Source organism: Haemorhous mexicanus, chromosome 6 (genome assembly GCF_027477595.1).
Source record: "Haemorhous mexicanus isolate bHaeMex1 chromosome 6, bHaeMex1.pri, whole genome shotgun sequence".
NCBI lineage: Eukaryota > Metazoa > Chordata > Aves > Passeriformes > Fringillidae > Haemorhous > Haemorhous mexicanus.
This window is the reverse complement of record NC_082346.1, coordinates 27,379,748-27,400,403: the sequence shown is the minus strand read 5'-3', so window position 1 is coordinate 27,400,403 and position 20,656 is coordinate 27,379,748. Positions and strand designations below refer to the sequence as shown.

General features: G+C 47.8%; 1 protein-coding gene across 2 annotated transcripts; it reads right to left on the bottom strand.

Annotated features, from left to right (window-relative positions):
• Window positions 1-1,633: 1,633 nt before the first annotated feature.
• SPINT1 (serine peptidase inhibitor, Kunitz type 1) lies at window positions 1,634-19,899 on the bottom strand. Of its 2 annotated transcripts, none has more exons than XM_059849458.1 (11): window positions 19,740-19,899; window positions 19,066-19,538; window positions 11,544-11,695; window positions 10,032-10,170; window positions 8,992-9,162; window positions 8,272-8,298; window positions 7,227-7,352; window positions 6,268-6,318; window positions 5,306-5,476; window positions 4,589-4,645; window positions 1,634-3,566 (listed from the first exon to the last, which is right to left on the bottom strand). In XM_059849458.1, exons 2-11 carry the CDS (start codon window positions 19,493-19,495, stop codon window positions 3,370-3,372), a joined length of 1,521 nt encoding a protein of 506 aa, XP_059705441.1. In that variant the 5' UTR covers window positions 19,496-19,538; window positions 19,740-19,899; the 3' UTR covers window positions 1,634-3,369. The 2 variants fall into 2 exon arrangements, with proteins under 2 accessions (XP_059705441.1, XP_059705442.1); XM_059849459.1 differs by having other exon boundaries at window positions 19,719-19,874.
• Between the last annotated feature and the right edge of the window lie 757 nt (window positions 19,900-20,656).

The window sequence follows — 20,656 nt, the reverse complement described above, 5'->3', positions numbered from 1 at the left end:
CACAACGTTTAGCTGCAAGCTAATGCTTCCTGCATCCAGGCCAGTAAGCCACACAAACACTGTGAGGTCCCTTCGGGCCTGCTGGGATGATCTCAGCCAAAAGCTCAGGCAAATCCTCCTTCCTGACAGTCGAAGCAAGGTGACTAAACAGCTTTGCTGGTCAGGAAGGGCAGAGAAGTTCCACAGCTATCCTTCTGCAGAGGCGGACACCTCCAACTGGCTGACTGGACAATGTGAAGGAGCAGTAGTTTCCCGTCAGTGAGGCAGCAGCTCCTGGGGCCTGCCTGGAGCCTGGCTCTTCAAGGTTTGCAAACAACCCTTTGGAAAACACTGACCAAGGCATTGTCTGTGTACACTGCAAGGACAAGGGGCAGGCCCAGACCTCAGAGCCTCCTGCCCTGACCCAGCCTGCAGCTTCACACAGCTGCATGTTCCTGGCAGCTGGGGAACATGGAGGATGTGCTCCCTGTCCGACACAGCCAGTGCAACGGGGCAGCTCGGCTGCCACCGAACACTGCCCTTGCTTGGGCAGTGAGGCACTGAGGCAGTGAGGCGGCCTCCCCTCACTGCTGGCCCCTGAGGAGTGGGATTCCCATTTTGCAAAATTTCAAACTCTGGGCTCTTGTTCCCATCTGAAATCCAAGAGCTGAGATTTCCTGGGAAGCAGGAGCCCCTGTGTCAGGTGGGGGTGCAGGGGTGAAGGCAGGCGGGATTTGGGGAGGGCGGGCCCAGAAGCCTCACGGGGGAGGGCTCAGGCAGGACCTGCAGCCTCCGACAGGGCTGTGTCAAACGGCAGGGGACACAAAGGTGTGGTGTGAGCGAAAGAGACTGCCGAGCACGTACCCTCCTCTCTCTGGAGACTGTCACGAGAAGCAGTCGTGGTTTCAGGTGGCGCCCCCAGGCCAGCGGTCACCGCCGGGAGGGGAGCAGTGACCCCATGGGCCACGCTGAGCCGGGCTCGGCAGAGCTGCTCCCGGAGCGGCGCTTCAGGGCACAGGAGGGACAATGTCTGCACTTACACCTCTAAGTGGCTGGAGATGGCACGATGGGAGGGCTGGTGCAGAGTGCGGGCTCATGACAGACCAAAGCCCACAGCCCAGAGCAGAGTGTGGGGGGGCAGCGTTCCTGCTGCAAGCAGCACTCGGAGGCCAGCCAGGGTGGCCAGGTCAGTGGTGCAGGGCAGGGCCACCTGGTTGCTGTACAAACCCACTGCCAGTTAGCCAGTTGCATTGAGCTGACTTAGATCGCAGTTCTTGAGTGATCACCAGCTTGAAGACACAGTTAGAGCAACTCCTGTTTAAAGAATAGTGTCTGCTTTTGGTTTCAGACCCAAAGCCCAAACCAGTCTGACCAGCTGGAACCCAGTTTCAGGTTACACCCTGCCTTGCTCTCTGGGTGACTTAGTGGGTAATAATCTTTCTCCCAGAACACCCCGTGCAGCAGTTTCCTCTTCAAGTATCCACATATGTTGCATCCCCGCTTCCAGCTCTCCCCATGCCATGGGATGCTGCTGCAGCAGCTCTCCCAAGATACCACAGCTGGGGCAGATGAAAGGGTGTGAGATAGCAGGCATGGGAACTGTACCTGCACCCTCTGCGGGTCATTGCTCCTCAGACACCACTCCCAAGCCAGATAAGACAAACATCTCTTTATTATCAGAGTAAGCACACACCAAAAAAAAAAAAAAAAAAAATCAAAACATTAGGTTTATTGCATAGGCCATGATAGGCTGTGGGAAAAACAAAGAGATGGAAGAAATGATGTGAGACAGGTCACAGAAAGGAGGAATCTGACCCAGGAACACTGATGCAGTTGCCTGTGATGGGGAGAGGCATGCAGTCAGAATGCCAGCAGAGTCTGGGCAGCAGTTTCTTTCCTTTCAGCCCAGCCATCAGCCCAAGTAGGCAGCTGTTCTGTCACTGCACTTGAGAGGACATGAGCCGGGAATGGCTTCACCAGAGCACTCCAGAACTACTCTGCCCTTGGCCCTGAAAGAGTCCCAAGCATTTAAACTGAAGCCTGTACATAGATTTATGCTTCTTACACACACCCACAAACACACACACACACACACACACACACACACACACACACAGAGATTTCCTCTTTCTTCACAGCAGTTTTCCAAGAGCAGCAGGCACTGGAAGTTTAGGGACTGATGCCAGCTGACAGCACATCAGGCCCTTCACAAATAGCTTCTTCTGCCTTAAAAGAAATCCTCAGCTCACTGAGCTACAAGCCTGGACCAGAAGATGCAGGACAGAGCTCGGGAGCATCTCGCTGCAAAGGGACTACAGGGGAGCATATAGGACAAGGACTGGGAACAGGACATTGGCAAAGAGGGGATTTCACATGCTGCCTTGGGGCCACAGATGAGCTTTGGACCTCCCAGACCTGGGCTGGGCTCATCTTGTATCAGAAGGGACAAGCCAGCAGGAGCAAGGAAGCCTGTGGATATTAGCTGGTGGCATCCAGACCACTCCTGTGCTCTAGGAGATGCCAGGGACTTAGATCAGGTAGTGTGCTCAGTAAAATCAGAGCTGCAGCTTTTCTGCACAATCAGCAGGTAAAGTATGGACATTTACTTCATGTGAGAATAAATAGATATTTTCTCAATGTGTTTGGGTTCAGACTGAACACTGGGAAAGCAACCAGGGCAACTCACAGAGAGAAAAATGGTGAACACGTACTGTACACAGGAGACTGAAACACAGCAGCCAGCCAGCAAAAAGTCTAGCCGTGCTTTTCTGTTAAAAAAGAAAGCCTAGTGACTTAAGCAGGTATTTCTGTTTCTGTCCATGTTGAAAACAGGAACTGCCAGAGAGCGTCAGACAGCTCTTGGTTCAGGTCTGAATGATTATGTGAATCCCACAGACCTCAAGGGATGCACCACGATCAGGTAGACTGCTGAAAGGCAGGGCACTTTGCAGAAGGGGTGGAAAATACAAAGCTGAGTGGCAGAAAGTGACACTGAAAACAAATTACTGGCTCTGGTGAGCTTGCACCATTCACCAACATGAATGCTACACAGATCCAGTTCCAGACCCCTTCTGGAAGTTGAGCAAAGTTGTGCCCCAGGTTTGAGCAGGAAGAAAGATGTAATTCAGAGTTTCACTGGATTGTTTGAGGTCAGGAACGGATGGATGTCAGAGAGCAACAGAATGCTTCCAGTTCCTCCCTTTCCAGAGCAGCCATTTAGCCTAGACAATCACAAATACTAGTACTGCCAAATCACAGTTAAATCTTGGCCTGATGCTCCAAATGTCTTCACAGAGAACGAGTCCTTCAGGCACAGACCTGTGTCTAAAAACAGAACTCCAGAAGTTATGGGGAGTGCTCCAGTGCTGAGCTGGAGAGAGAGGCTGTAGATCAGACTGGTTTGATGCCACTGCTGTAGAACAGATGCTCAGTGTCCTCTGTGGTGGAGAGGGTTGAGTTGGTAGCAGTGGGAGGCTGACGGCGGTGGCTGTTCTTCTTCCTTTTCTTCAGGAAGAAGTAGCCAATGAACACCAGGACCACCATGATGCAGATCCCGAGGAGCACAGCAATCACTACCTCAAAGGCACCTGCAGGAATACATGAACATGTTAGAAGGGATGCTGCACAAACTCTGATGCAGCAGGAGTGGCCAGGATGAAGCAAGCACAAAAGCCACTGCAGAAATTGTGCTGGCAAAGAGGCAACAGCTGACATGACAGCACGGTTGTCACTGCACAACCGGCAAAAAAGAAAGATGGCAACTGCATGGCACAGCCAGCCTGTCGCTCCCTAATGATATTTCCCATCGTTTCCCAGATGCACCACGCCCTCTAAAGGCTGTTCCATGACTTTGGCAGGCTTGGCCATTTGACAACCCTAGGAATATCAAATCCTTCTGCAAAAGCAGCCTTGTGTCATACCTCAACAGGGAGGCCATCAAAGGGTGGTCACAGAAGGCACCTCCTGGCTGGGATAAGACCAAGAGAGTGAGCTATGGAGGACAGGCTGAGTTTGTGGGAAAGTACACTTGGCAGTGGTGTGAACACTTCTTTTCCAACCAAGTGGAGACAGTCAAACATGATGCTTTTGAGAGACAGTGTGAATTTAAAGATTGATTTAATCTCTAGGATTTAAGAACAATAACCTTCATGTGACATTTTAAAAAGTATTTGTATTTCAGTAGCATTGGCTTTTTTCAGTGCTGTAGAGAGGCTGTATAGGGTCATTTCCCCACAGTCTAGCACTTGATATTCACATATCCACTTGAGCTTTCTTTCTTGTAGAAGCTAGCAGTCCTTATGCGAAACTGGTCCTTAGGAAGAGTTTTACTTCCCATCTATTGATGTTGAACTGTGGAACATTCATGCAAGTTGACGGAGAGAAAAACAGGAGTCTCTGTAAGAGCTACTGAGTCACAGACACAGGAAAAAATGGACCACAGTGCACAGAAGCACCTCTTGCCACTGCCAGCATCCCACAAATCCCACACTGCTCCCCCAGCTTCAAAAGGGGTGGGGGAGAGAAGGCTACTCTTTGCAAGGAAAGACTAAGTATTTTTCAGGACAAGGAAAAGCAATAAGGAAGATTGGTTGGGAAAATTTTTACTCACTTAACATAGCAGTTTGGGATTCAAATGATTCCCATCTTCGGCCAATGACATCTGCTTCTGAATTGGGAACACAGAAGGGAGAAAAAAAGTTTTACAAAGCAGGTTGGGAACAAGGGATAAGACAGGTTTCTGAGGAGCATATTTCCAGTGCTCTGAAGTGACTGGAGGCACACAGCATCCCTCCTCGACCACCATGGTACTGAACTCTCAGGGTAGGCTGTGAGGCCCTGTGTAGCTGAGGGAGGTAGTTTGCCCCTTAACAGATACAGTTTGGCAGTATTCTTCCCATTGGCCTCCAAAGCAATAGGTACCAAGTGTACAGTGTAACCCTTTCCCTATTTTGTTTAAAGCTTCAGGCTAGTATGTGTCATTGAGGATTTTCTCAATTTCTCCCCTCTCACTTGGGGAGACCCGGAGCCAAGATAGGAGGCTAGATTCTCTTCAAAGCAGATATATCTCTGGTTAGTTTTGTTATCCCCCTTTGTCTCTTCCTCAGCATCAGCACCCAAAATGCTTTCCAGCTCTGTGAAATGACAGGCTGCATTGCAGAAAGATGCTGTAGATCCCCCATGCTGTGGGTCATGGCCAGAGTTTGACAGCAGAGCAGCTTTGACTGAAAGCTCCCAAGGCACTGCCTCTTTGGGACCACAGAACTTAATCCGAAGTGGGTTTCCCAGTTTGATCAGTAAAACTCCAGCCCTTACTATGTATACTTACTTGTGATGCCTGAACATGATTTCATGCACTCCTCCTCTTGTTCAAAGTTGTTGCTGTTGCCACCACAGCCCCCATAGGTGAAGGGATCACATTTCTCCAGGAATGGGTTGTAGTACCAGCGGGAGATGCTCTCGGCGCACTGTCCAGTATCAGGCAAGTCCACACAGTGGCCTGGCAAAGCAAGGCAGAGGTGCTTTAGCCCAAGCAGTGTCTTCCCAGAGCAGCAAAATTTTCTGCTCACAACAAAAGAGCACAAGCACCATGGCAGAGGAAATCCATAGCCAGAGCAGTGGCTCTCAGGTCCCCACTGCTCAGTTGCGGCTGGTCAAATTGGCAATGCCAAGGTGAGCTGGCACCTGCCATAAATCCAACTAGCAGGCAGGAAAAGGAACTTCAGAGTGCGGAGTCATGGTGAACCCTGGATTCACTCCCCTGTGGAAATGACCTGTCCTCCCTGGGAGGCAGAAGGGAACATGAAGAGCCTGAGCACACAGAAACCACAGATCACCTCAGGTCTCCTCTACAACCAAGCTGCATTTAAATGACTTGGAATATATTCTTTCAGCCCTGTGATAGGTCTACTGTCTACAGTTTGACAAGCAAGGCAAAGATATGGGATTGAGCACAGACATTGCTGTGTCCCCCACACTGCTTTGGTTCGCACTATTTAAAAGAAAAACCAAACTGTGTTGCAGGGTTGTGTACAGGCCAGGTACTGTGCCCAACATGCATGAGACCTACCTGGATGGAAAAAGTTTAGGCAGGAGAGTGAATGCCTGCTGTCAACAGCTGTCCTCAAGGTGAGAGAACAGGCCCTTGCTCATTTTCAGTACAGGGACTATCCAGATGCTACACCTGGTTTTGGATTTATAGAGGGAAGCAGTTTTACCATGGAACAACAAAATGAAGAAAAAAAACAAAAGCTGGCAGAGGTCAGCCTAGGTGCTCTGAATGGTACATACCTTGCTTATGTGTGACATTGATTTTCTGCAGTCTATTGAACTCACGAGCATCTGCAAGGGAAACATTTCATGTTACTTCTCTCACTAGTTGAAAAGAAATGCCTCTGTCCATGCAGACATGGGCAGACAGGGCTTTCCTGCACCTTCCTTTGCTATCACGAGCCAGGGGAAGGGAGATATCATTTGATGTTCTTACATATCTCAAAGCTATGAGAGGAATATGGGAAAAATAAAATATAGTAACAAGAAACTCTTCCCAATTTCCAATCCACAGATACAGAGACAAAACTAAGGAAAATAAAGGCTGCTTTCTTATTTTTGTTTTCCATCAAGAAGTATGGGAAAAGTCACTCCAGGTGTTAAAAAATATAAAAGAGCACTAGTGAAGAATATATAAGAGGGCAAGAGAGATGAATCATAGGCTTGCAAATCTAAAAAGGCAACAAAACACCCATACAGAGGAAAGAGATTATGGCAATTCAGAAGAGGTGAGGAGGGATGGAAGAAGAAAGGAGATAGGGTGGATTTGGGCATCTCACCACTGTGCATTTACATTAGCATAAGAAGATTTCAAGGGGACTGTGCCACTGGACAGACTTGGAGAAATAGTAGTTTCCTTCCCCATTTTCCCACGCTAAGAGAGCAGGTAAGGTCATTCAGTGAGAAAAATTGAAAGGGGACAGAAAGACAGGCCTGAAGTCTTACAGATAGGTGCAGAGAAGAGAGACAAAGCCCATTTAAGAGGCAGGAAATGTCACAGAAGGAAGGTCATCTCTTGCAGTCAGCAGAGATACAGGACATGGCAGAACTTAGCAGTAATACTGTGGAAAGAGATAGTGCAGGGTCAGGAGTTAAGAACAGAACACACCAAACAGTATTGACTCAGCACCTGTAACTTACATTGGACCCATTCCTGGGCAGCTGGTAAAGTTGTCTGAGCCAGAATTTAAAGTACTTACATTGTTCACAGTACATCTCATCTGATTCATCAGCACAGTCGGGAGTTTCATCACACTCCAGATAGGCATCAATGCAGCAACCATCCTTGCATCTGAAGAAGGGGGCCTGACAGTTCCCATTGCATACTGCATCAGAAACAGTTCAGATAGCTCATTAAAATTCATTGTTTCTCCCTGCCAGATGCTTTACGAAGGACTTAAAAGCTGCTGAAAGGGCCAGCCAACAAGAAACAAGGCAGACTGCTAAAAGTCTCTCCTCAATGCCACCCTAAACTCAAAAATAAAATTAAAAAAAAAAATCCTGTTTATAAAGGAAACATTACTCTGGAAACAGCCATGTTTCCTCTCAGAAAGAAGTACATAACAGGTGGAAGCAAGAATGAGCTACTCAGGAAGAAAATGGAGACATTGCCCAAGCATGGGGGATTAAATTAGGGAAGCCAAACTGAGACCTGCACACTGGGCTGCAAAAGCTTCAAGGCTCTTTTCTCTAGAGGTGGAGCCAAGTGCTGAGTACTGTGCCCAGTTCTCAGCTCCCCAGTGACAAAAAACATAGACATACTAGAGTAAATCTCAGCAAGAGCCTGGAGCACAAGACCTTGCATGAGGAGAAGACAAATTACAGAAGAGACATTCATTTTGGAGCACAGTAGTAGGATGAGCAGCAACAGACAGGAGTTGCAACAAGGGAAAGCAATTCAATATAAGGGGAAAAAATTATAATGAGGGTCATTGAACACTGGCATGGTTTGACCAGACAAAGTGTACAATCTCCTTTTTCAGATACCCAAAACCGAACTGGATAAAGAGCAACCTAGTGTGACTCAAAGCTGGGCCTGCTTTCAATAGTGGGTTGGATCAGATGACCTCTAGAGGTAATCCCCAACCTAAATTATCCTATGACATGAAAGTGAAAGGCTTACTAAAGAAATTACTCTCCAGTGCCTCACTTTCCACACTGAGTCCTATCAAAAGCCACAGGAATGGACATGAGACACTCAGCCCAAGCTTGCAGTAGGATTACACTGTCCTATGGGAGACTCACCTGGCTGTTGTCGCCCACCAATAGAACCTGAAGAGACAAGGGGAAAAATAAAATAAAATAAATTTACCACCACAGCGTTTTGTCAGCTTAAGATCAGCTTTACATTGCCTCCATATATCACATGAGAAGAGCATATTTTCGGGAAGGAGGCCCTGGATTACAGAGGTGAAATATGGATGCCCACCACTCAGAGATCCAGATGAGCTGTACCTATGTGAGGCAAGCCTGCAGGGGGACAGGGGAACTTCCCACCACAAGGAAGACCATTTCCAAATTGTCTTTCTTTTCCAAGGCTTTAACCTCTTTCTTAAGCTATATACTGCAATGGGCCTGGCAGAGGCTCCGCCCATTTATCTGAGCAGCACTAAATTGTTCTCAGTAGCTTGAGGGTGGCAATGAGGGAGATTCATTTCATTTTGGGAGTGAAGCACTTCTGGCCCCCAACTGCATGATGCTGCTCTCTTAATTTAGGCTTCAGATGCAACACAAAGATTTGATGAGGGCTTCTGTAGCCAGAGGAATACCAGGGACACTGTCCAGTGCTTTAGGAGCTGGGTCAGATATGTTGGCGGCTTAAGACAATGACTGCCCATCCATAATTAGCCCAGTTTCCTCAGCTTACTGGGCTCTAACTAGGTGTCAGCCAAGAGGCTGCAGTACTTGTCCATAGGGTCATCCCAATCCTATGAGAAAGAGGGAGCTGGATTTTGAAGGACTCACCTCTGACATTCTTGCAGGCGAGTTCACACTCCTCTTCCCGTAAGTAGTTGTTCTTGTTGGGCTTGCAGCCACCAAAAATGAACTCCTCACACTGCTGAAGGCTGGGGTTGTAAAACCAGCGTGGAAAAGATCCCCGACACCAACCCACCTTCTTTGGAGTCAAACAATGCTCTATCAAGAAAGTTAATACAAAAGGGTCTGGGTTAGATAAGTCCTTTGGAAGGCTTTCTGTTTTGCATATGTGAAGGCAAACAAAATCTTCCAAAGGACGTGTCTGAAAGGTTTATAAAATCTTCACCAACATGGAGAAGGAGAGTAGGGAATCATGGAATTCATTTTTTTATATGAAAGAGAGGTCACAAAACGGAATTAGAAGGTGCCACATGCATAAAACAAAGAGAGCTGCATCTCCACACAGCTCATAGTTAAGCTGTGAAACTCCTTGCTTCAGGAGGTTGCTGCTTTTCAAAGATTACATGAGGCGAAAAACGGATTCATACATGGTTATTAAACACAAAGACACCATCTTCTGCTTAAAATCATCTCCCAGCTGCAAAATCCTTGGGGGTTATTATAGTAAAGATTTACTGATAGCATGTCACATTCTTGCACTTTTTATAAAGTACCAAGCTCTGCACACTGTTGTATTGGGCTTTGGTCAGATCTTTAGCATCACTTGACATGACTGCTCTTATATTTTTATGGTACCTGAGGTAGGAGGCATCCCCTGCTTAGCTACTAGTCAACGCTTTGTCCAAGAACTCCTTACTCCTAATACACTTGTAATGCTAAACATTTTCATCATTAAATAAAGCTATTAAAAAATCATCCAAGGGCCCATGAGAACTCCAAAACAGATCACTAAGAATGCAGAGACCTTGCACTACTGGTGCAGGCTATTACTGGGAAAAGCTGACATGCAAGTCCAGGCTCTTGGTTGTGCTCTTCTCCCACCCACCCCTCTGAGAAGAGAACCAATAATGCCAGAGCAGCACCCAGGCTCGAGGATTCCAGGTAGATATGTGTGGGCCCAGGCTCACCTTCTGTCTGCTCAGAGCTCAACACCACGATGGTGATGTTGGTGAAGTCTTGCTGCTGTGCAGTGTCTGTGACAGTGAGCTGGAAGACGTAAGTCCCCACCTGGAGGTTGGAGATTTCTACCTGATCTTCTTCGTGCTTCTGAGAATGCAAAAGAAAGGCTTATGTAGGAGAAAAGTACTTCTAAGGAAGAAGTGACTGAAGCTATGCAAGGTCCATGTTCCTGTATTAGGGAGAAAGGAACTTGGATGGAAACCTTCAAGCAGATGTCTGGCATGAAAAATGTCTCAGTACTAGACAATCCCCCCAAACCCATGGACTGGTACCCAACTGGAATAGAGAGAGAACAAGTACCACAAGCATAATTAGATATTTCATGGTTTGGAGCATTGTGAAAGCACAAGGAAAAATAAAACTCTTTGGAGAGAACAGAAATATGTGTAGTTTTTATTTAACTTTTTAAAACTCAAAACCTATTATGAATCATTTACTTAGTGCAGAGGGAATAAGGTAGCTGTATTTAATTATTTTGTCAGAAGAGAAAGCTACAATATTATTGAGACAAAATTTTCTTCTATATTTACAATAAAATTGGACATTCATTTCCATGCTATTTCTGGTTTTGATTAGGTTTCAAAAGAACACAGCCTTGCCATATATAATTTTTATGTAGTTAATAAAGCATAATATTAGGGAACCTTCCCCCCCTTCACAGAAGTTGCTTTGGTTGGGCTAGTGCAAAGGGAAAAGGAAAGGAGCACTTGCTGAATTACACAGACCCCTAGGCACTTTGGAGTTCGTCACTCCTGATGTTCAAAATCAGTTGTGGGCCTGATGTACTCATTTGCTAATTCTTCCAAAAGGTGCCTCAAGAGCTCTATATCAACTCCATGGCTTCCCAAAGCATTTTGCAGAAGTTTAAAATAAATAATTGTCCTTCTAAAGCTGCAATTCACTTTTAACATCTAGCAAATAGGCAGTGTTCACACACCAGAGATCTTGGATCTCTGCTCTAGTTCAGATAAAATAGGAGGAAGAAAATACTTTAAAAAGAGGCAAAGTCCAGGAAAAGCCCCAGGAGAACAGAAGCAGAGCCTGAGACTGGATTGTTCAAAGACAGAAGAGGAAATGCACTGAAGTGGACAGAGTAAAATTAAGAGAAGGCTCTTCACTGAACTATAGGATCTTGGGACCAGAGGCAGCTCTTGCATGGAAGCTCTGCCCTCTCAGCTGCTCCCACCCAGGCAGGTCAGGTGTTGCTCAGGAAGGCTTGTGACAGCATCCTGTGCAGGGAGCCTGAGACCTAATGAGGCCAAACATGACACTTCTAAATAGTGTGTGAGGCAGGGAGGGCAACCACAAGGACCGCTCCATAGTTTTTGGGAACAGGCTCCTGCATGGACTGGCTTGAAGAGGGAAGGACAAGGTGACCTTTAAGTCAGGGCTCTGACTGACCAACCTAGTGCAGAACACAGTGCCACTGAGCAAGCTACTTATTCCCTGAAGCTCCCTACCTTTATCTCCGCAGAGGGGTCGCCAAGGATCTGCTTCCATTCATAGCTGACTATCCCATGGTCATCCGTGCTCTCTGTGCCTCTCAGCATCACTGGCTCCCCTGGCTGTACCCTCATGTCCTTGACAGCACGGGCTATTGGAGGGTGGTCATCTGCAGAAGAAATGTAGAACAAGGCTTGGGTAAGAGACTGAAGGGTCCAGTCCTTGTCTCCACTACAGGAAGACAAGGGAAAGGGATTCTTCCAGGCTAAATCAATCCAGACTTCAACTGCTGAAAGAAAAACACTTTTATACAGCTGTGCTCCTCGCAGCCTGAGCAAGCAACAGGCAACCAGTACCGTTATTACTGCCCTCACTAATTTAATAAGTCCACAACCCACTATGGCAGTCTCTTTGAGCCAGCTGGCTCCCTGGGCACTTCTGTCCACAGGAACCACCAAGAGAGGGTGGTCCTGGCTAAATACACTACATTAGTGTATTTAGCCAGACCTGCACAATGTGGCACTTGGATGGGAAATACTTCTCTTCCAGCTCATCTTCCACCCCACTCTCTGACATACATGCCTTTAAAACAGCACCAAGAACCATTCATGAGATTGCTATTTTTGTACTGTTCCATGGATTAGCTTACCAGCAACTTCCACAATCTATTAAATGTTTTTCCAGACTCTAAGTACAAGAGGTGTAAACTGATCCCTGTCCATGCCAGCAAGAACAGCCTATACAATGACACCACTGAGCCTGACTCATAATTCCTTCTGTCTGATTGCAGGCTTTGTGCATAGCTCAACCCATAAAACTCCACCTGGCAGCACCTGTACCAAGTCCAAGACTCAGTGTTCCAGCTCAGCCCAAGTCGTTTGTAAAGGCACCAACCATCATTTATAAGTTAGATAGAAATCACTCTGCCATTACACTGTTCTATCAACTGTGACTGAAGGAGAGGATTAGTGTCCAAACCCCTTAGAAAATTACTCCATTAGTTGATTATTTTCACTGTTGCAGACTTGCCCCTAATTTCCTGTTTGAATCTTGTGTATCTGGATTCAGATCCCAGCTGCTGACTCTTGCTGCAGTCTACTGAAGGGACATTTAATACAAGGCATATGTACAAACAAACCTGACATTAAAACAGGCCACTTAGTTCTTTTGTCACCTTGCACACACCGCTGCAAGCTGTGGAAAGGGGACACATTCCTGCCATTCCTGCTAGGCAAACACCAGGAGCCAGGGAGAAAGGCAGCCTACTCCCTGCCACTGTCTTTCCAGGGTGAGCCCAGTAGGTGGGTGCAATTGCACAAGGAAAAGACCAGTTTTTCAACAACACAGAGGCTGATCCTTAACATGTGACTCCAAATCATGTTTTTCCTTGACATTTGTAAGCATGCACACTTTAAACAAAAAATTGCAGGCCAAACATATAGCTACTTTAGGTTGTGGGTTGCATGATCAAGTAAAAGCTCAGTTCAATGGGTCAGCAACTTCTTCAGTTCCCATCTCTGATTAGCCAAATTTACTCTCTTCACATCCAGAAGAAGAGTCAAGTGTATTTCTTTTTTTTGTGGTGACTGCCAAGGAGTAATGCTCAGTAGAATTTAAGGACCTGTTTTTCAAGACTATCCCTTTTCTCCTTAGGATGCCTAAAAGTCAGTGACTTTGGAGTATTTCTACCACACTCACTGCAGGAAGCCTTCCCTGGTAACGTGGCTGCTTTCCACCTGAGCTTCAGAACCAAGTGCTGACCGACCCAGAGTGAGTACCAGCAAACTGCTCATACAATGGAAACTCCACTCTGTTTTGCTCTGAAAGTCTATAGGAGAAATGAAAGTAACCTTTGCTATAATGCTCTTTCGACCATGGAAAGTTTCTGCTGTAAAGCTCTGTAATTAACAGGGAGGTTAAAGCTTTATGATGCTGTCTGTGGCATGCTTTTTACTATGAAACATACTCCTGGAGTCACATCATAAGTAACAATTTCCTCTCCCATTTATATAACACATCAGTAGGGGATGTAGCTTTTCTTTATGATTCCAGAGGAAAGCATGATAGAGGGAATCCAAATCGCTTTAAAAAGTTTTATTACTCATGCTGTATTCACGCCTGAGACCCTGATTTTTGCTTTTTAAAAAATTTCCTCTTGTTTAAAAGCTCATGCAGTCAGTGGCTTGTCTGGCTTCACCTCTAATGAGGTAACTTGAACCAAAATTGATGGGGGAACTGGAATTTAAAAGATATTCATTTCTACAAGGGCTTCAAAAATAAGCATCTAAGTGGGGGAGAGACCCCACTAAGGACCTTGCTATGCAGGCACCATTGAAATCCCATGGCAGAATTTACTTGCAAAGCTCACAGTTTGGAGGTATTTCTCTTCTGGAATTCAGATATTAGCTTTTGCCCTTGAGATCTATAAAAAAACCAGATTTCCTCCATTCCAGAGCTTATGCAGATACACCCTGAGTAGCTGAGACTACAAAGCAATGCTTAAAAATACCTCAGAATGATTTGGGGTTGTCACTAGAAAGAGCTGGAAAGCTTTCTCATGGTGACTGAGGAGCCCTTACAGCCCTCTGCTGACTGCCTTTGCAGGAGCAACTTGCAAATGAGACAAGTGTGGTTTGCACTGGGGACCAGGCAAGGGAAAGACCTCGCTGGGGACAAAAGCCACTGACCAAGCCAGGAGCAGAGACAGGAGCTAAAATGAGGCCATCCAAATTCCAGCATCCACGAGACACAGGACCTTGGAGATTTCAAGTGTCAGAAGCCAGGAGAACCTGTCTGCTGCAAAAGCAGGTGGGCAGCAGTGTGGCTCTTCCCACAAATGCTTAACTTCTGCTCCTGCATTGCTTCCAGGGAAGTAATTCAAAAGTGAACAGCTTCCTCACCCATCCACACTAGAAAACTCTCAATTTCCATGGGCAGAGGTAATGAAGGATGACACTGCTGCCACAGTATTAATTTGCCTGAGGTGGAAAGAGAGAAAAGGGAACAAGGCAATGCAATGCAGTGCCTGGAGAAAGAGAAATAGGGGCTCTTTCTTTAGGGCTTCATCCTGGCTGGGCAGCAAATACAGTCATGATAAAGCCATACAGTTTTCTAACAATTCATGCACAGCCAAGCAGCTCTCAGCATTAGTTTCTAGGGGTTTTTGTAGTGGTTTGTAAGTGGTACACACAGCAGATCAACTTAACCTCTCTAAAACAATACAGTATGACTGAATGGATTATATTTTCAGAATAACATAAGATGCTGCTGTCCCTAGGTTGCCTCCATCCTTCCTCAGAGCGTGGGAAACCAGTCCTATTTGCTTTGGCAGACAGAGGGAAAGACTCTCCGACAGGTATTGATGCTATTTTAGTGAAGATTGGTTTGTACCTCCAGTCTCTTCAAGGATACTGGAGCTCTGGACAGGACATGATGTAGCCACTTCAGTAAATGCTGCACAACAAACACTCATTCCACAGCAAGCGGAGTGGAATGCCTCATCACCCACTCTGAGCAGGGAGCTGGACCTTCCAGCTGGTCTTCTAGGACCCTTCCAGTACACATTAGCCTCTGAATCTGTGCTGTGGGTACTGACTGTGCAACTTCCCATCTCCTGGCCTGAGCTTAAGGATGAGCAGCTGGCTCAGGGCTCAACAGCATCACCCAAAGGGGACCTGTCCCAGCCCCAGCTGTGATACCACTACTGCTCATTTTAGTTGTCCACAGAATGGAAACCAGCATCGGACCAAACATTTGAGGAGGGATGAGCTTTACTCTTGGGGAGCTCTTCTTTTGGAATGCATTACCAAAGTTTCAGCCTGCAAATCTCCCTCCATGGTGAGGCAGGAGCAGACGTATCTGATCAGAACCCTGTGGTTCCCAAGCTCTTCCTGTCTCCCACTCACAGGCCCTGGACTCAACAGGAGTAGGAGAGTGTCACTGAGCATTTCAAAACAACCACAAAAGGTTCAGTTCAAGAAATGGACAAAGGTTCAGGGAGGTTATTTTCCAGTTTCACACCCAAAACTGGTTTGCCTAGACCAGAATAAGCTGGGCTAGTTACTTAAACACTGGGCTCCATTATAACCAATAAAGTGCATAGTGAGCCTGCCCCTCCCGGATGAGCCAGGCAGAAAACTCGCACCAAAGTTCAGGCTCAGGAATCATTTAAGAAGATTGTGCCTTTTAACAATAACATCAGAGACTTCAGGCTGTACGTTAGCTGAAACAGGCAAGAGACAGTGCCAAGCTGTCGTCACCAGCTTACAAAGAACTCAGAAGCTCTTGCTCTGCAGAACACTGAAAATATATTCAGAAGATGTGCAGAACCCAGATTTCAGCTGTATTCATTGTTGACTGTACCCACAGGTTTTTCTGAAGTCATAACTCTGTAAGAGTGGCCACAGTGGGTTAGAGCAAGTACCCCCGTCCCTGCGTTCACTTGCCATCCATCACTGTGGATGCCTGAACAAGAGCAAGAGCACTGCAAGAATATGCTCTTCCAGCATAGCATATGCTCTTCCAGCATAGTAGCTTTCAGCTACTTCCATCAGGCTCCAGAAACACTCCAAGATTAAATTTGTCCTTTCAGCAGCCCCCAGCTGTGTGCTCTCTTTCAAGTGTTACCTAGTCTCCTCCTAAACATATATAAACCTCTTAATTCAACAGGTCTGCTCCCTGTAGTAGCAATAGTAGTGTGGGTCTTATAACCTGTGACTTCTTTGTTTAATGTCACCCCCTGGAATCACTAACTGGGTATTTCATTATTCACTAGAAAAAACATGCATTTAATTCTTATCATTGCAGAGGGCGTTGGAAGACTGATACAAGTAAAGGCTCCTAGGACACCTGACAGCAGTGAACACAAGAAAGGAATGCATGATAAAGCAGCAGATAAGCTTCCTGCAGACCCCAGGGCCAGAATCAGGGGACTGACAGTAACCTGGGATCCGGAGTAGTCACAAGACTTCAGGTATAGCAGTGATACAGCACAACAGCAGGAAAACTACACAGTTTTGTCTCCAGTCCAAAACCTGGGCCATGATTTTGGGAGGAAGACCTGACATGCCAAAACCAGCTTCCTTTAACACTTGTTTCACCCAGCCTCTTCAGGCATCCCTAAAAGGTCCAGAAGCAAAAATGCTGTAGAGCTTCCTTATGCTGCCAGGCAGACACGCTCAGTGCCCAGAGGCTCCCGCACCTGGCCTCCTGCACCTGCCCCATTGTGCCCTTCCCCTCTTCCCCCTCACTGACAGCCAGGCGTCTACATCCCTGTCCAGACAGGTCCTGCATGGACCCAATTCCAGCACCATGGCTGGAAGGGCTTGGGGTTTTGGTCTGGATTCTTTTGGTTTATATCTGAATCAAAATGGCATCCACATTTTTAAGTGTCTCATCAACTGCTGTAGGGAGGGGGACTCAGTTATTTCTCCAGTAGGATAACTCCCTTCATCTCTTTCCCCTGCTAGCCCTCCAGTGTCATTCGAGGTTATTCAGAAAGCTTTTGGTATCAAAGACAATGCCCAAAAAATTCAGAGAGGAGGGAACCACACACATTTCCAATAAAAGCACAGCACAAACATCGCAGTCTGACCCAAATAACAGCAGTGAGCTGCCCACCGTCTGTCACTGCAGCTGGAGACCTGCCTGGCACCCAACACCCTCAAAGCCAAAGACAGCTGTAGAAGAGACCTAGCCCCTCCTACATCCACAGCAGCCCGAGGCAAGGCCCACGTGAGTAAGGAGAGGCACCCAAACTGCATTTCTGGAGTGCTTTTCACCTCTCACTGATAAGCCTGCCTGGGTCTTCCTGCTCCACCGAAGCCATGCCAGGATCCGGGAAAGGAGCACTAGGGGCGGATTGCAAGACAGCAACTTTGTATTGGTGTCTGGGGTGCTGCAGCTCGGTGCCATATTTTAGCAAACATGTCACTGCTGGTCACACAGCAACCCTGTGACACTTTCTAAAGATGTGCACACATGGAATGCCAGATCCTGGGACCAGCCAAGGGACAAGGGGCTTGCAATCTTCTTGTATAAGGCACTGCTCCACAGAGGTAAAGAGGCTGAATTGCTCAACAGTACATTGTATTTTAATCTAATCTTGTGAAATCAGGATGTACTAGAGATGATGCATTCCCTTTTCCTCCTACAGCAAAGCATACAGGAGTTTAGACAGCTGCCAGCATGCCACCTCCATTCTTGGTGATGTGGCCTTCAGCTCCCCCCTAACTGCAGCTCCTGTGAAAAGGATCTTGAGCCTGGAATGGAGATGCGGGAGAACTGCTGAAACAGTTAGACACCTTTACCAAAAGGCCCTAAAATCCAGGAGGAAGCCATGAGCAGGGACAGAGGACCAGGAGGACCACTTCTGCCACACTGCTGTTCAAACCAGCAACACCCAAGGGCCGCTTCAGAGAAGTCGTGCCCTGCTCCAACTCTCACACTGCTGCTCTGGATGGAGAAGTGGTCATTGTGGAGTCTGGGGCCATTTCCCACCTCCAGCACACACAAGGCCTCAGGCTGGCACATCCCAGCAGAAGATCAAAGATCTATTCAGCTCACATCATCAAGCCCCTGCACCCACCTGGATGCTCCCCTTGCCATCTTCACAGATCCTTTCCTTCCCACAGGTGGGCTGGAAGGGGTGTGAGGAGGATTACCCATAGAGATATCCCTAACAGCCCTGCCCAGGGACCAACAAATGATAAACTGGTTATGGTTGCCAAAGACCCAGTCAGGCTAGAAACATGCCAGCCTTCTTAGGCTTCAACCAAAACACAGGAGGAGGGGGCAAAAGGAGAAGCTGCTGTGTTTTCAGTGTTTCTGAGCACACTGCATGTCTTTGGAGATGGCAGGTGGCCAGCTTCAGATTAGTTCATTAGTTCACCTGGCTCTCTGTGTCCAGGTGCAATCTTTCAGAGCAGGGAAACAGGGATTGCGGAAGGGAAACCCACCTCCAAAGGGGAAGTTTTATGACCAGCCTCCCCCAGCTGCTCCTCTCCCATCAGCAACAAGCAGAAACAGCCCCAGCAAGCAGAGAAGTACAGACACACCTCACCATCAAGGCTGCTGTTAAATAAAGGTAAGTGGATTGCATCCTGCCTCCAGCCCCTGAGCAATTAAGAGATTAATGCAGCCCTTTAAAACATGGTGATGCGTAGATTTTTAGAGGATTTCACTTTCCAACCTCAAAGGCCCAGGGAAAGGGAGAAGAAAAATAGCACCTTTTTCTCTACATTGTCAAATAGCAAAAGCTCTGACTTTGGTTAATCACACACTCCACCTGCTTCAAACAGGTTAGAGATTCCCTATTCATTCACTAACAAGTAAACTGAGGCACAGATCTTAAAAATGAGCATTGGGGTTTGGGAAAAACCTTTGTGGCAGAAGAAAACACAGAAACACCATCTCTAGCATCACCCTACCCCGAGTGTTTGGCAGCACTGCTGCTCATAGGATGGCCGGAGGAGCTGGCACCAAGTAACCATTAATGCTCTTCCAGACCCGGCTGGCAGGGATCCATTACGGGCACCTTACCACTAGGTCTGTGATTCTGCATTGCCAGGTAGGAATCGTACACGTCCTTCTTCAAGAAGTTGAGAAAGCCGATCTTCCTGGCAAACCTGCAAACGAAAGCCTTCTCATAGAGGCAATTGAGGAGAAAGCAGCCATGGATGCGGTCATCCTCCGAGCGCGGGCCCTGCTCCACGAGAGCCAGGTTACAAGCGGGGTCCTTACAGCAGGCTCTCATGCAGTCCCTGCTCCGATGCACCATGGGGGACGACAAGAAGGTGGCTCCATTCTGGACGGAGGCGTCTGTGTCCAGCACCCAATCCGGCAGCCCTGCCGTAAAGTCCTCCAGGCACATTTCACCGAAGGGTTTCTCCTTCTGCCCTTCGCCCGAGTGCAGCACCAGCACCAAGCAGAGCCAGGGTACAAACCACGGCCCCGGACTCCTTCTGGCCATCTTGGCGCCCCGATTCTCACTGTCTTAAGGCTTCAATCCTTTCCTAAAGGAAGGGAGAAGACATATGAAGCTAAGAGGGACAGTGTTCAGGTGCATGACAACCGGGGCGAGAGGGAGCCGGAGCATGGCCGAGGCTGCGCTCTGGATTCCGGCTCGACCCGAGGAAGCCGGCGTGTCCCCTGACCCTTTACCTCAGCCCCAGGCATGTGCTCTCAGCCCCCACCTGGGCGCTCTCAGCCCCCACCTGGGCGCTCTCGGCTGAAGCTGCTGTGGGAGCGGGGTGTCCCCGCCGCCCCGTTGTGCCTTCACCCCTCAGGTGCGCCTTCAGCTGCGTCCAGCGGAGACAAAGGCTCGGCGAGCACAGGAAGTGAAAACCAACTCCCCGAGAGAGTGGGAAAAAAAAATCAAGTCACTCCCTTGCGTGCTGAATTGCGTAAGAGGAAGGGGAGGAGAGGCAAGCTGATACGATCTTCTACTCCCCTTGGAGCGGAGCCGAGATGGAGTCTCTCGCTCCCGCAGGTGCGAGGGCAGCCACTCCAGAGGAGCATCCCACCTGCTGGGTGCTGGCTGCATCCCCGTGCTAAGGATGCTCCAGAGGAACTGAAAGCCGAGAAGCAGGCGATCTGTGTCCTGTGGCAGTCGCCCTTGTGCTCCGGTGTGGTCACTGGCACCATTAGCCTGTGTGTCGCTAACCCAAATGAGTCAGCCTTGCAGCCCCGTCTGCAGCAGCGCTCATCGCTGTTGGTGCTGCAAGAGGTTTTGTGCTCCGTGCAGGCATCCCGAAATCATGAATTCACTGCTCTTGAGATCCAGTATATATATATATATATATGTTTTTGGGTTTGTTTTTTTTTCACAGCTAAAGCCCTTGGGATCACACCTGGAGAGTGCCTGAGTGGCCGGACCCCTGCTACCCCAGCAGTGAAAATTTGAAGTAATCACCCCCCACTCATGAGCAGTACTTCACTGTTCTCCCCAATCTCTTATAGGTTAGCTGTGGTCCGTCTGTAATGCCCTTGCCTTGCAGGACAGTGCTGTTTGGGGCCATGGGAATGCAAAGGCTGCCTGTCCATATGTTTTCCCCCTTCGTGCTTTTACTTGCAGATCGATGATCAAATTCCTCTGTTCAACACATACACCTGTGTCATCCACCCTGTCTGT